This window comes from Balaenoptera physalus (genome assembly GCF_965194825.1).
Source record: "Balaenoptera physalus genome assembly, chromosome: 3".
Lineage (NCBI taxonomy): Eukaryota > Metazoa > Chordata > Mammalia > Artiodactyla > Balaenopteridae > Balaenoptera > Balaenoptera physalus.
Window position 1 is genome coordinate 47,409,224 of NC_138890.1, and position 15,158 is coordinate 47,424,381.

Consider the following 15,158-nt stretch of genomic DNA (forward strand, 5'->3'; position numbering starts at 1 on the left):
TTTCTTTGGCTTAAGCTGCCAATTTGGATACAGTTACCTGTTAGCATTTAATTGATTCAAGACTATTTCATTTCCTCCTAATTTCTAAGCTGTTGTTAAGCACTAATAATTTCCAGACATTTCTGGCTTATATTATTTTTGGAAGCACACTTCTCCACACCTTTCTGTGATGACCTGCCTCTTGTGTTAAGGTTCTTAAGGAAGAGCTTGTGAACTCATAGTTTTAATTTTAATATGATCCATAGCCTCTTCTCCTTTTGAGAATGTTTTTCTTTTTCTCTCATACTCCCACTTACTATTTTATATCAATTCAGGTGAAATCTATTCTTAATTCTCTAAGTGGAGAAGAATTAGAGACTCTAAAATTTGAATTGGAGCAACTCAAAGAAGCATTTTCCTTAGCAGAGTTCTGTGAGGAAGAGGAGGAAGAGAAGAAAGGTAACATGGAAATCCAGCATCTGAGTGGGAGGGATGTAGTGTGTTTATATGCAGTGATTGTCCTTGAAATAAATCTCTCCAATTACATTAACTCTTTTTTTAAAATTGAAGTGTAGTTGATTCACAGTATTGTGTTAGTTTCAGGTGTATAACAAAGTAATTCAATTATATACATATATTTTTCAGATTGTTTTCTATTATAGGTTATTATAAGATATTGAATATAATTCCCTGTGCTATACAGTAAATCCTTGTTGTTTATCTGTTTTATGTATAGTAGTTTGTATCTGTTAATCCCATACTCCTAATTTATCCCCCCTTCCCCTTTCCCCTTTGGTAACCGTAAGTTTGTTTTCTGTGTCTATGAGTCTGTTTCTGTTTTGTATATAGATTCATTTGTACTGTTTTTTTAAAGATTCCACATAAAAGTGATATCATACAGTATTTGTGTTTGTCTCTCTGACTTACTTCACTTAGTATGATAGTCTCTAGGTCCATCCATGTTGGTGCAAATGGCAATATTTCATTCTTTTTATGGCTGAGTAGTAGTCCCTTCTGTGTATATATACCACATCTTCTTAAACCAGTTGTCTGGTTATGTAATATCTTGCTAAATGGTATCTTACTCTATGTAAAGAGTCCTGATATGAAATGGTCCTTGAATATGAGTTTTTAAAGCTGTCTTGAGGTACTGAGAAGGCAATAAGCATGATGGATAAAAGGATGGGTTTTGGAGTTAGACCTGGGTTCTAAATCAAGATCTTCCATTTATTAAGCCATGCAACTTTGTGCAATTACTTAACCCTGAGTGTCTGTTTCCTCAACTGTAAGTAGAGGTAGCTAATTCCTCTCAGTTTGTTATAAGGGCTAAATGAAATATTATGTTTAATGTGTGGCTCATAGTAAACACTCAACAAATGGTGGCTATTATTTTCATTATTAGGATGGCATAAGTAAATAAAGATCTGCATTTTCAAAGTCTCACTTAGCAGGAAACCCATAAATTAATTTTGATTTGCTTAAGTTGCTCCATTGTTCGTAACTAAGCCCTGGTGTGACAATCCCTGGTTATTTATGAACTTAATTAAGGTTATTTGTACATAGTGCCATTAACAGGATTTGTTTAATTTAGTCGACATCTGGCTTCACATAGTGATCAGAAATCCTGATCTTTAAATACCATTCAGAGGACTCTAAGGGAATTTCTAAACAGATGGATTTGTGTCTATAATATTTTTATTCCCTAACTGTTTGCCCGAGATCAGGATTCTGCAAAGATAGCACTGGAGTGCTGCATGCCACCCTTCCCAGTGGCCCTCCCCAGTGATTTTGGTTGAGAATGCAACACTGACCTTAGTATTTAATTATATCTCAATGAAGTTTTTTTTAAAAAAGTGGTAGCAGAGGGGAGAGAAAACCACAGAACCTGGTTCTGGTGCTGTTGATCATTTTCAGTTTCTATCAGCATCCTTAGCCCTTGTCCCTCTATCTTACATACTCAATGCCTTCACTTTTTTAGGAGACTTCCTGCTTGAGGTGCCAGCCTCTCTCCTGAGTCCCTCCAAAGCACTAACCCTGTCTCCCTTCCATCCTTACATACTTTATTCTAATGCAACAACTGGTTTTTATGCTCATGTCTGTGGGGATTACACGACAAGGGTCTCCATTTTTTCCCCCTGTATTTTATTTTACCTTATTATTATTTTTAATATTAATTTGTTTTATTTTTTAGATTCCAAATATAAGTGATAAGATAGTTTTTGTCTTTCTCTATCTGACTTATTTCTCTAAGCATAATACCCTCCAGGTCTATACATGTTGCAAATGCAAACATTTTTTGATCAACCCTTAGCAGTAAAAGGTTTTTGAGCACTTAGACCCAATATGTGTATATTTGAATGTGTATAAATTATACACATATACTACCATAGTAATATATTATTTACATTCTAAAGTACATCCTAAAAAAGTACTTCTTGAAGAATGAGATAAATGACTATAAGTAAAAGTTGCATTTTTTTCCTCCTGCACTCTATTTTTTGTGAACCCTTTGAGGTGCTTACATCCCACTTGGATTCAGATCCATCCCTTGTCTCAAATAATTTAGAGCTTAGCTGGGAAAGCAAAATGCCTTCCTGAGAGTCAGGTTTTTAGTAAAATATGATTTAGGAGTTGTTTACATGAGTTATATAGGTCACAGTTGTATCATTTAGTGAGATCAGCTTTTCCCAAACTATGTTATACCTGGGATCACTAAACCCTTTGAATTCTCTGCCTTGAATGCCAAGAGAGGACAAAAGAGCAGATGGAGAGAGAAGAACCAAGACAGATTTTTTTCCTAAGGATTCTGGGGAGAAAACATGTATGAAGCAGTACTAATTTGCCCTGGTAACCATGAACTGGTGACTAAGAAATACTCATATAGATTGTAAGTGCTAAGAGATTTCTGTGTACAGGATTTCTCTCTGTAGTCTTTGGTGGAGAGAAAACTTGGGCTGGGCTTCAAAGAGGAGATTGGATAGGATTTAGATGAATAGAGAGGAAAAGAGCCATTTCCTGTCGTTTGTTTGGATGTGTTGATTGTTTTTGATCTTGACTCACCTGTTTGTTTGCATGTTTCTCAGGTATTAAGTATTCCATGTTCCACATCATCGCTCATCAAACTCATTCCAACAGCTTCCTTACTATCCTTCCAACATTCTGGAATCCTCTTCCTTTCTTATTATCTACCCTTATTCTTATCTGGATCCTGGAATATTGCCTCAGGCTTCCTGCCTCCCTTCATGTTTCTCTTTTTATTTCATTCCCACCCAGGAGCTAAAGTGATCTTTCTAAAATTTTAATTGGACTTACCTGTCTCTGTATAAAACCATTCAGCAGCTCCTCATTCTCTTAATAAAAGTTTGAATTCTTCACCATGGTTTATGATGCCCTTTATTACCTGGATCCTGCTTACTTTCCTAGCTTCATTCTACCCCTCTTCTCTTTCTTCCATTAGGACACTCCCAACCATGTTAAACTTCTTGCCACGCTTTCTTTCACCTCTGGATCTTTGTACTTGTTTTCTCTGCCTGAAACTCTTCCATTCTCCTGGCTAACTTGTACTTGTTTTTTATGTCCCAGCTTAAATTTCCATTTCTTTGGAAGCACATGCCTAGTACCCGCTTAGTAGTCTGCTTTCATCACTTTTCTATTCATACTTCTAGGATGTAATACAAAGAGCATAGGCTGTGGACTGGGGGTGGGAAGCCCAAGGTTTGACTCCTAATTTGTTTTGAGATTTGGGGATATAAATTAACCTCTTCAAGCCCTAGTTTCTTCATCTCTAAAATGGGATAATGACGCATTTTTTTTTAGAAGCCTATTGGAAGAATTCATCAGTAAAATATACATAAAAGGATTCTGTAAGCACTAAAGCACCTTGCTCATATAATTTGCTTCTGCTGTTGTTACTGCCACAGCTGCTACTATCATTCCTCTTCTGTCCCCCTGCAATCATCCTCACCAGTCTTTCTGCAGTGTTTTATGTGGGACTTGTTTTTCTAGGGGATGAAGACTTTACCAGAGAGATAACAGAGCTATTTTCCCAGCTGCATGTCTCCTCCAAACCGGAGAAACTTACTAGGGTAAGTTTTCCTTCTTGCTGATTTTCAATTTTTTACATATATATATTTAGTGGATAAAGAATGTAAGGTTGTAAATTCCTGGCAAGGTTGTCACCAAAACCGAGGGTATATTCTGAGTTCCATACCTCCTGTCTCCCTCTTGGTCTCGCAGGTTAGTGTGCTAAACTCACACTGCACCCCCTTACCCCCAGTCCCCCAACACATCTGCCATCCTCACCTGTTTCCATTTGGAATGCTTTGCTTGTCTGAAAGCTTAAATTAGGCCATAGCATTGGTCAGTTAAAGTTGGCAGCACTCACCAGCCATCATGATACCAGTGGGCTAGTTCTCTATTGAGGGCTCACTGTTCTCAGCGCTCTGAGTGATTCCTAGATGATGGGATGTGGCCCCTGCCTTTAGGTAGCTGGAGATTGCCATTTCCCAGAGCCCAGTAACTCAGATAATGACCACTTAGCTTGTGGAAATGAGAGCGTCCATGGCCTGAGCCTTGGTCTTTGGTAGTGATGCCTGAGCTGTCTTCACCCATCTGGAGCATGGAGGGACTTCAGTCAAAGCTCAGAGTGGGTCGGGAGATACTGTTTCCAGGGTAGTACCCGCCTAGCATATACGCCAGTGCCAGTTCTTGGGACAGTATTTTCTGGGTCTTGGGCTGTTTGCTGCCTCTTCACCCTCTTCTCGAGAAATATCTTAGGATCGGTTTGCCACAGCACACATTGCTTCCTGGCCAGGGAGAGCCGATAGCCATTGTTTAGTCATCAGAGTCACCTCTTGCGTACCCCACGGTAAGGAATAGGATGCTTAAGGGAAGTTACCCTCCTCCCCATGCCCACTAAAAACACTGCATTCTCCACGAAAGCTTTTCAGAACTTTGCCTCAGCAGCTCCTCTCCCTCGTCTTGTCTGTAGCACTTTACGGCACTTTCTAGCTTGTGTCATAGTGTTTTTTGTTTTGGAAGTAATAGCAAACTTGGAAAAAAGTTGCAAGAAAAGTACAAACAACATTCATATAGCTTTTATGCAGATACACCTATTAACATTTCATTGCATTTGCTTCATCATTTGTGCTTACAAATGTGTTCTCTCTTTCCCTCTTCCTACCCCTTCCTCTCCACCTCCCCCATAGACACACACACACAGTTATTACTATTATTGGGACTTTTTTTTTTTTTTTTTTGGCCATACCGCACAGCATGTGAGATCTTTAGTTCCGCAACCAGGGATAGAACCCATGCCCCCCTGCACTGGAAGTGTGGTGTCTTAACCACTGGACCAGCAGGGAAGTCCCTGGGACTATTTTTTGAGAGTAAAATGTAAGCATTATAGCCCTGTACTCTTAAATATTTCAATATGTATCTCCTAAGAATATGGATATTCCCTTCTATAACCACACTAATTATCAACTGCAATAAATTTAACATTGATACCATACTTTATTTAATCTCTTGTCCACATTCCAGTTTTGTCAATTGACCTGATAATGTCCTTCATATCCAATTTTTTCCTCTAATGTTGGAGCCAGTACATGATTGTGAATTGTATTTAGTTGTCACGTACTTTGTCTCTTTTAATCTGTATTTGCTTTGTTTTGTTTTTTTGTTTGTTTTAGTCTCTTTTAATCTGGAATAGTTCCTTAGCTTTTCTTTGTCTTTTATGATTTTGACATTTTTGAGAAATACAAGTCCCTTCCCCCTTTATAAAGGTAGAGTATTCCTCATTTGAGTGTCGTCTGATGCTTTCTCATGATTAAAATCAGGTTATGCATTCTTGTAAGTGATGTTGTATCCTGCACAGGGTATCATATCTAGAGGCACATGATGTCCATTTGTCCCTTATTGGTGATGTGTTGTCTGATTTTTCACTGTATAGTTATGATTTTGTTCCTGTGCTACTAATGAGCTTTCTGTGGGGAGACATTTTAAGACCATACAAATATCCTGCTCCTCATAATTTAGCATCCTAGATTTAGCAACTATTCATGATTCTTGCTGCACCAGTCTTTACTGTGATGGTTGCTGAATGATGATTTGTTTCAATCCCAGTACATGCTCCACATTTACCTGTGAGCTCTCGGCATTCTACTTAGAATTAAGAGCTCTCCCTTCTCCCCTTATCTCTTTATTATCTGTTTGTTATTGATATGGTCTCATGGGTTTCTATCTTTTTCCCCCATTGGTTTGTAATTCATTACTGTCCTTAATTATTTTGCTGTTCAAATTGTCCTTCAAGCTGACTCCTGGGTGACATGCCCCCATTATTGTTTGAGTATTTCCTTATTTTCTGGCATAATGAGATCTTGTACCTTCCATATTTCTCTCCAGAATGAACCTTTTCTTCAAGGAACCATGGTTCCTTTTTGATATTACAGGCCAAAACCTGGATGCTAGGTGTGCTCTTTGCTTGGGGTATCTTTGCTTCTAGGCCCTGTTGGCCTAGGAAATGTATTCAAGTACACATACGTGCACCTGTGTGTGTGTGTGTCCATGTATATGCTCACATACATATTTTAGAGATCATGAGCTCACACTGATAACTCCAGTTTCAGTCCATTCTTACAGGTTCTTTCTTGCCTCTCCCCATTATACATTTGTATCTCTCTTTCATAGTAAGAACTCTGTCTTCCAACAACATTACTGCATTTCCTAATTTCCCCAGTCCTGTAATGCATCTGAAATGTTTTCCTTGCTTTGCCCATACTACTATAAAACCAAACTATAAAAAATTTATGATTTATTTATTGTCTCCCCATGTTAATTTAATTTCATCTTTGAATATATAGAGTCTTAATATGTTTTCAAAAGTCAAAACTGTACAAAAAATATATTCAGAAGTGTCACTCTCTCTCAATTCCCACCCACTTCACTCTCCCCTCTCCTTTTAGATATTAAACTTTCTTGTTTTCCAGCATATCCTTCCTGTGTTTCTTTTTTAGATAAGCAGATATATTTTAAAGACAAGCAGATATATTTTCTTATCTCCTTCTTATGTAAAAGTTAACATGCTATTGATACATGTATTCTTTAGCACTTTATTCACTTAACTGTGTGCAAATGTATTTTCATAAAATTATCATTGGTTTTTGTTTGTTTGTTTGTTTTTAAATGTGTGTATCTTACCTCCCATTCTAAAACTTAAATTTCTTCAAGGTTGGATCTGTGTTTTATCAGTTCTTAAAATCCCAGCTTTGCCATCTTTTACTTTCTGTGTGGTCTTAAGCAAGTTGCTTAACCTCTCTGTGCCTCAGCTTCTCTATCTGTGAGGTAGGGATAATGTAGGGTTCCTGTGAGGATTTAATGTGTTAATACACACAGAGCTCTTAAAAGTGCCTGGCCCATAGTAAATACTCACTGTTTATGGTCCTAAAGAAGCTAGCTCAGTATGTTATACATTTAGATGTTCGATAAACATATATACAATAAACCTTTATTTTGCTGGGTGCTAGGGCAACAGTAATGAAAGAGACATAGTTTCTCTGCTCAAATAGATCATCATAATAAATAAATTGTTTTTAAAAAGTAACCCCTTACCTATCTGGTAGTCCTAGCCATTCTCTAAAAGCAATCTTTGTATTGTTTATATTTTGGGTGTTGAGACTTAATGTGGAATGATTAAGGATCAGGGCCTGATTATTTCCAGGAATTTATATGAGAGTCTGTATGATGCAGGGGAAAAGCAATGAAGCAAAAGTCTGAGAACACAGTTCTGATTCTTATTCTGACTCTCACATGTGATGTAGGCAAATCCCATTCGTTCTCCAGGCCTCATTTTTTTCAGCTGGAAAAAAAAATAAGTTGTTGGAGAAGCTAAGCTCAAAGGTGCCTTTTAATTCCTAAGTCTCTAGATCTCATCAGTGGGACGTTCCAGACTGAATTCTGGGTGTGGAGGGTGGCTAGCATTGGTTTGGTTTTTAAAACAATTATTTTATTTATTTATTTTTGGCTGCGTTGGGTCTTTGTCACTATGTGCAGGCTTTCTCTAATTGCGGCGAGTGGGGGCTCCTCTTCATTGTGGTGTGTGGGCTTCTCATTGCAGTGGCTTCTCTTGTTATGGAGCACAGGCTCTAGGTGCATGGGCTTCAGTAGTTGTGGCACACGGGCTCAGTAGTTGTGGCTCGTGGGCTGTAGAGCGCAGGCTCAGTAGTTGTGGCGCACGGGCTTAGTTGCTCTGCGTCATGTGTGATCTTCCCAGACCAGGGATCGAACCTGTGTCCCCTGCATTGGCAGGCAAATTCTTAACCATTGCGCCACCAGGGAAGTCCCAAGCATTGGTATTTTTTTAAAGGGATGATAAATTACATTGAGTTGGCACAATAGATCATAATAACTTAATGTATTTATTAGGTTATTTTGAGTATGTATTATGCCTACTAAAATATCTCCAAGTAAGTTAAATTTATAGGATCAGATTTCTTTTTGTTTTATGTGGCCTTATATCTCTCTATTTTTCTTCTTTTTTCCATCTCACATAAATCAGTGTCTGTTTTTTGTCTGGGTTCACAGGTTCTGCTGTAGCTCATTCATGTTGTACCCTTGGGTGTAGCCCCACTTAATGATCCTTAGAGGCTCAGCCCCAATACTATGTCTGTAATAAAGCCTGTGATTCTCTCAGTTTTCAGTTGGAATGACTCTCAACGTCTTCTCTGGATTCCTATTGCCTGGTTACGGCTCTGAACACATTCTGTGTATATAAAGTTACTCAAGTGGATGACTTAATTTAATGACAGTAAACATTTCATTAGAAACCAGGACTCTTCTCAGTTGCAAATGACAGAAACTCAAGTCAGACTGGCTTAAGAAAGAGGCACATTTATTAGCTCACGAAACTAGAAAACTAAGGGGCAACACTGGCTTCAGGCATGGCTCTCCACCCAGAAACTTGTCCTCTGTCCATCTCTTGACTCTGCTTTCTTCTGTTCATTCTTAGGGATGCTTTTCCACATGATGGTAAGATGATTACTGGCAGCTTCAGGAGACTTTTTCCAGTTGAGTAACTCCAACAGAAAGAGGACTTCCCTTTCCCAGTAATTTTATGAGATGTCCTGAGGCTGATGCCCATTGACCTAGCTTGGGTCACTTTTCCATCCATGAACTAATCTCTGAATAGACAGGGGGATTAATTTCTTGGTACCTAAACCTGAATCATTTGCCAACCCTTGCAGTCAGAGGATGAAAGTAACCCCATCCAAACCACATGAACTGAGAAAAATCTAGAACTTACTACCAAAAGAAAGGAGATATACATGCCAGCTAGGTAAAAACAGTAGATATCTCTCAACACTATAGGGAACATCTGGGTGAACTAATCCAAATAAGATACTACCACTGTTCTGTAATAATGTAGTTTATTTAGGAGATAACACATAGTTAATTTCAGTGTATTTTGGTAAGTACTAAGTTGAAGGTGTACTTAGGGGACTGTGGATGTACAGAAAAGGGTTGTTGAGGTGCCCAATCTCCTGGGATGCCTTTGAAAGTTACTTGGAGCAGACAGTGTTTGGGTGGAGGATTGAAAGAAAATTGAGTTGCCTTGATTTAGGGGGAAAAAAAAATGGAAATGACACTTTGGACTAAGGGAATACCATGAGCAAAGAACAGGCATATTACAGATCATTATTATCAGATCCTAAAGTGGGAAGTGATAAGAGATGAAGCTAGAGAAGTAGGTAGAGTAGGTCATGGGCACTTTTTAGATCATGTCAAAGAGCATGACCTAGTGGATGGAGAGTCATTGAAGAAAAGCGGAGTGATCAGCTATGGGCTTAGATAGATCACTGGTACCATTATGGAAAATGGATTTAAGAGGAGCCATATCAGAAGCAGGGAGACCAATCAGAGTGCTCTTGGCATAGAGTAGATTTGAACTCAAGTGGTGGTAATAGAGAGGAAGAGCAAAGTGGAGAAACACGTACGGTAAAATCAGACTATCTTGGTGATTGGAAAGGAAGAATCTAGGATGGCTCGTGTATTTTGGCTTGGATGACTGGTATATGTTGGTTCTTCTAAAGCTCAAGGGAATAAGAGAGGATGAAAAATTTAGGGATAGGGAGAGAAAGATGATGATTTTAAATTTTGCACATGTTATATGTGAGACAGATGCCTATAGGACATCCTGATGCGTATGTCCAGAAGGGAGTTGGAATATGTTGTTTTCAGAAGTTAATGCTGGAAATAAGGATTCAGGAGTCAGCAGCAGGTAGGGAATAGTTAAGATTACTGAAATAGGATCGATGGAGAGGGGAGGGAATAGGGTGAGATAAGTAGAGAGCCAAGGCTGCTATTCGGGACTAAGAAGGGGTATGGGGGACTTCCTAGAGTGATGGGAAAGTTCTGTATCCTGATCTGGGTCACAGTTACACAGGCATATACATATGTAACCTGTCATACTCTGAAGATTTGTGCACTTTACTGTGTGTAAGGTACACCTCAGTTTAAAAAAAGCCAAAGGATTAGAGGGAATGTGTGGTCACAAATGTTAAGTGTTGTAAGGAGATCTAGTAAGTTAAGTACTGAAAAGCTAGATGGTATGTTTGTTTGGGTGAGAACAAGAACAGTGACTTCCATGATGCTAAAATGTTCCTGGTGGGTGCACAGTAATCTTGGTGAGCTGAATCGAATTGCTGATGGACTGTACAGTCATCCCTTGATATCCTCAGAGGTATCCTGGTTCCAGGGCCCCCTGTTGATACCAAAATTGAGGGATGCTCAAGTCCCTGATATAAAATGGTGTGGTATTTGTTTATAACCTACATATATCCTCTGGTATATGTTAAATCATCTGTTGATTGCTTATAATACCTAATACAGTGTAAATGCTGTGCAAATAGTTGTACATACAATGTAAATGCTATTTAAGTTGCCAGCACTTGGCAAATTCAGGTTTTGCTTTTTGGAACTTCCTGGATTTTTTTTTCTTCCGAATATTTTCAATCCGTGGTTGGTTGAATCCGAAGATGTGGAACCTGTGTAGATGGAGGGCCAACTATAATCTTTTTCTTATTTAGGCAAGAAATACAGCCTGTGAATGGATCAGGACACCTCTGGCCAAACCATTAGAAGAGAAGGAAGAAGGAAAAAAACAGTTGGAAGCAGAAAAAATTGAGCAAATCAATAACAATTCAATAGAGGTAATGAAAACAACTAAGGCTTTTTTTTTTTCAATGTGGTATCACAATTAGGGACCTAAGCACCTTCTATTTTGTTGTACTGCTATCCGTAATTTCTACCTTGTGATCCAAGATCGCAACATCTTAGTTCTAGACTATAGGATGCAAGGAGTGAAGAAAAAGAGACAAAGGGTGTATGTATGTGGCATCATGAGAAGGTTCCCAGAAGCTGCACATGACACTTTTTATTCAAATCTTTTGGCTAAAACTTAGTCACATGGTCATACCTGACTTCAGGGGAGCCTCTGTTTTTATGGCTATGAGCCCAGTTATAAAATTATATAACTACTATGGAAGAAGAAGAGGTTTATTGAAGGGCAGGTGTTAGTCTCTGTTGCTTTCAAGATACTGTATACTTCAGTATGGGAGAAGCAGGGTGGTGTCATTTCCTCTTGTGTAAGAAAAAAACAGTGCTCTGTTTTGTTATGCTTTGTTTTGTTTTTCCGTCCAGGATATCCATGCTTTTGCAATCCGGAGCCTAGCAGAATTGACTGCCTGCTCAATTGAACTGTTTCACAAAACAGCGGCTCTGGTTCTGCATGGCAGGAAGCAGGAAGTAACAGCCATAGAAAGGAGCAGAGCCCTTTCCCAGTAAGTGTAATGAGTATCCCTCTAAATGATACAGTTTGCTGAAAGAGTTTTCTCAGTTTTTTCCCAAAGTTTTAGAAACTTTCCTCACAGTAAGATGCTGTTCACATTGTACCGTTCACATCTTAGAGGTTTGTTCATTTTGGGTTTTAGTTAATAAGTAGCCAAGGGTGTTGTTTATTTTCATTGAGCCATAAATCTATATTATAAATCTGCCCTTTTTTTATTAACCAACTCATACTCGGAAAACTAGTTTTTTTTTTTTCAGGTCACTGACCTTAATTGAAGTAGAGTTTTGCATAAGTGAAAACAGAAAATAGTTCTAATAACCTCAGTTCTTAATAACAGTTGTTGGTTATTGAGTGCTAATTATATGCCAGGTACCATGCTAAGGGATTTATGTGTATCATTTCTAATCTTTAAAAACAACCCTCAAGATAAATGATCAGTCCAGCTTTAAAAATGAGGAAACACAAACATAAGAGAAGTTAAGTAAATTAGGCCCAGGTTGTGCAGACTGGTATTTAAACCCAGGTCTGTCTAAGTTTCAAACCCCTTTTTTCCAGTATATTGCTGGTTTTGAACAAAAATTTGAAAAATGATAGAATGTAGGTAGTCACAGGAGGAAAAAAAACCCTACTGTTTTCTAAATAAATCTCCTAATTAAATAATGAGAATTTTCATTGGAGAAAAAAACATGAGTGAGAGTGTCTAGTGTGTTAGGTTTGGAAGGGACCCTTGATGTTCTGTGGGCCATTTCTTCGCCTATGGTTTCACTGCCCCTCTACAACATCCCATAAGAAGGGGCCTAGTTTTGTCTTAAACATCCTTAGGATGAGGGATTCACAATCCCAAAGCAGCCTATTCTTTGGAAAACTACCTATTTCCACTGCTTGGAATGCTCTTCCAGTCATGGCTCTTTCCTTCACTGAATTTCCTTTACTTCTTAGAGGGTCCTTTTTTCACCACCCTATCTAATACTATCTTCGACCATTTTCTCATTCTTTGTTTTTTTTTCTCTAACTGTAATTCACTATTACATTGATCAGTTTAACCTCCTCAAGGGTAGGATTTTTATTTTGTTTTATTTTTTAATTTTTTTTTAATAAAAAATTCTTATAAAATTTTTGAAGGTTACCTTCCATTCACAGTTATTACAAAATATTGATTATATTCCCTATGTTGTTATTACAGAATATTGGCTATATTCCCCATCCTTGAGGTTGTCTTACAGCCAGTAGTTTGTACCTCCCACTTCCCCACCCCTATATTGCCCCTCCCTCCCTCTCCCCACTGGTAACCACTAGTTTGTTCTCCATATCTGTGAGTCTGCTGCTTTTTTGGTATACTCACTGGTTTGTGGTATTTTTTACATTCCTCATATAAGTGATTTCATACAGTATTTGTCTTTCTCTGTCTGACTTATTTCACTTAGCATAAATGCCCTCCAAGTCCATCCATGTTGCTGCAGATGGCAAAATTTCGTTCTCTTTTATGGCTGAGTAGTATTCCATTGTGTATATATACCACATCTTCTTTATCCGTTCATCTGTTGATGGACACTTAGTTTACTTCCATATCTTGGCGATTGTGAATAATACTGCTATGAACATTGGAGCGCATGTATCTTTTCGAATTAGTGTTTTTGTTTTTTTGATATATACCCAGGAGTGGAATTCCTGGGTCATATGGTAGTTCTATTTTTAGTTTTTTGAGAAACCTCCATACTACTTTCCACAGTGGCTGCACCAATTTACATTCCCACCAACAGTGTACAAGGGTTCCCTTTTTTCCACATCCTCACCAACATTTGTTATTTGTCTTCTTTTTGTTGATAGCCATTCTGACAGGTGTGAGATGATATCTCATTGTGTGTTTTTTTGTTTGTTTTTTAAATTTTTATTGGTGTATAGTTGATTTACAATGTTGTGCTAGTTTCAGGTGTACAGCAAAGTAAATCAGTTATACATATACATACATCCACTCTTTTTTTTGGAGATTCTTTTCCCATGTAGGCTATCGCAGAGTATTGAGTAGAGTTCCCTGTGCTATAGAGCAGGTTATTATTAGTTATCTATTTTATATATAGTAGTGTGTATATGTCAGTCCCAACCTCCCAATTTATCCCTCACCGCCCCCCCCGCCACATCCCCTGGTAACCATAAGTGTGTTTTCTACCTCCATGACTCTACTTCTGTTTTGTAAATAAGTTCATTTATACTCTTTTTTTTTTTAAGATTCCACATATAAGCGATATTATATGATATTTGTCATTCTGTGTCGGACTTACTTCACTCAGTATGACGATCTCTAGGTCCATCCATGTTGCTGCCTCATGTGGCTTTGATTTGCATTTCCCTGTTACATTTTCGAATTCTTTACTTGCTTTCATATCACCATCTAGTACATATTATATATATAAATATATGTATACTTTTGTGTGTGTATAAATGTATACATATATAACTATAAACATATACAAACATCCATCTCTTTCTATATTTATAGTATCCCTGTTAATCAGCAAGTAAGTTAGTATTCATGAAAACTGGTGCTTTGCTTGTTTACTAATATATCCCCAGTGCTCAGAAGTACCTGGTACATAGAAGCCTTTCAGTAAGTATTTGTCAAATGAATGAATGAATAAATATTTAATTTAACTATATTTCTAAATGGAATGTAGGATCTTTTAAGTACTACCTTGTCTCCTTAAAATGTATCTTAGTTATTTCCTTTGATTTAATTTGAAAGCATAGTATTTTCTAGAGAATTTTGTAGAAAAGTATTTCTCTAAGGACTGAACCTTCTCTTCCTATAGCATGGGTCCCCAAATATGTAGTTGATTTAGGTGTGTTTAGTGGCTTTAAAAGCTGCCTTCTTTTACATTTAGTACCAGGAGTGATTTGTTTTCTTCTGATAGTAGCTTTATGAAAAAAAAAGAGAGGAAAAAAATAAAAGAAAGAAAAAGAGAAAAGAAAAAGAACTCTCCTTTTTTCCCTTCTTTCCTAGGATGACAGTTGTGTTGTGTAAAGAGTTGTCCTCTCTGTCTAAAGAGTTCACCACCTGCCTAACAACTGCTGGGGTAAGAATTCATGAGTTTTATTGGGCTAATGTCTGTTTTGTTTTGTTTTTAGAATATCTTTATTAAGATATAGTTTACATATCATAAAATTTGCCCATTTAAGTGTACGTTTCAATGGTTTTTAATATATTTACAGAGCCATGCAGCAGTCACCAAAATCTAATTTTAGATCGTTTTCATCATCTCCCAGAAAACCTCATACCACTGGCAGTCACTTACCATTCTCTTCCCCTCCACATTGTTCTAGCCTTAAGCAACACTAATCT

At 37.7% G+C, this 15,158-nt stretch overlaps 1 protein-coding gene across 6 annotated transcripts in view; it reads left to right on the forward strand.

Annotated features, from left to right (window-relative positions):
* Positions 1-15,158, forward strand: part of FAM114A2 (family with sequence similarity 114 member A2) — a 36,980-nt gene that overhangs the window by 9,489 nt on the left and 12,333 nt on the right. For 5 of the 6 annotated variants that reach the window (XM_082455653.1, XM_082455655.1, XM_082455657.1 and 2 more), the window contains exons 8-12: positions 315-438; positions 3,985-4,064; positions 11,061-11,183; positions 11,674-11,813; positions 14,820-14,892. In XM_082455653.1, the coding sequence (XP_082311779.1) occupies positions 315-438; positions 3,985-4,064; positions 11,061-11,183; positions 11,674-11,813; positions 14,820-14,892 (540 nt within the window). The remainder of the gene's footprint in view (positions 1-314; positions 439-3,984; positions 4,065-11,060; positions 11,184-11,673; positions 11,814-14,819; positions 14,893-15,158) is intronic. The other variant, XM_082455654.1, reaches the window with a different exon arrangement.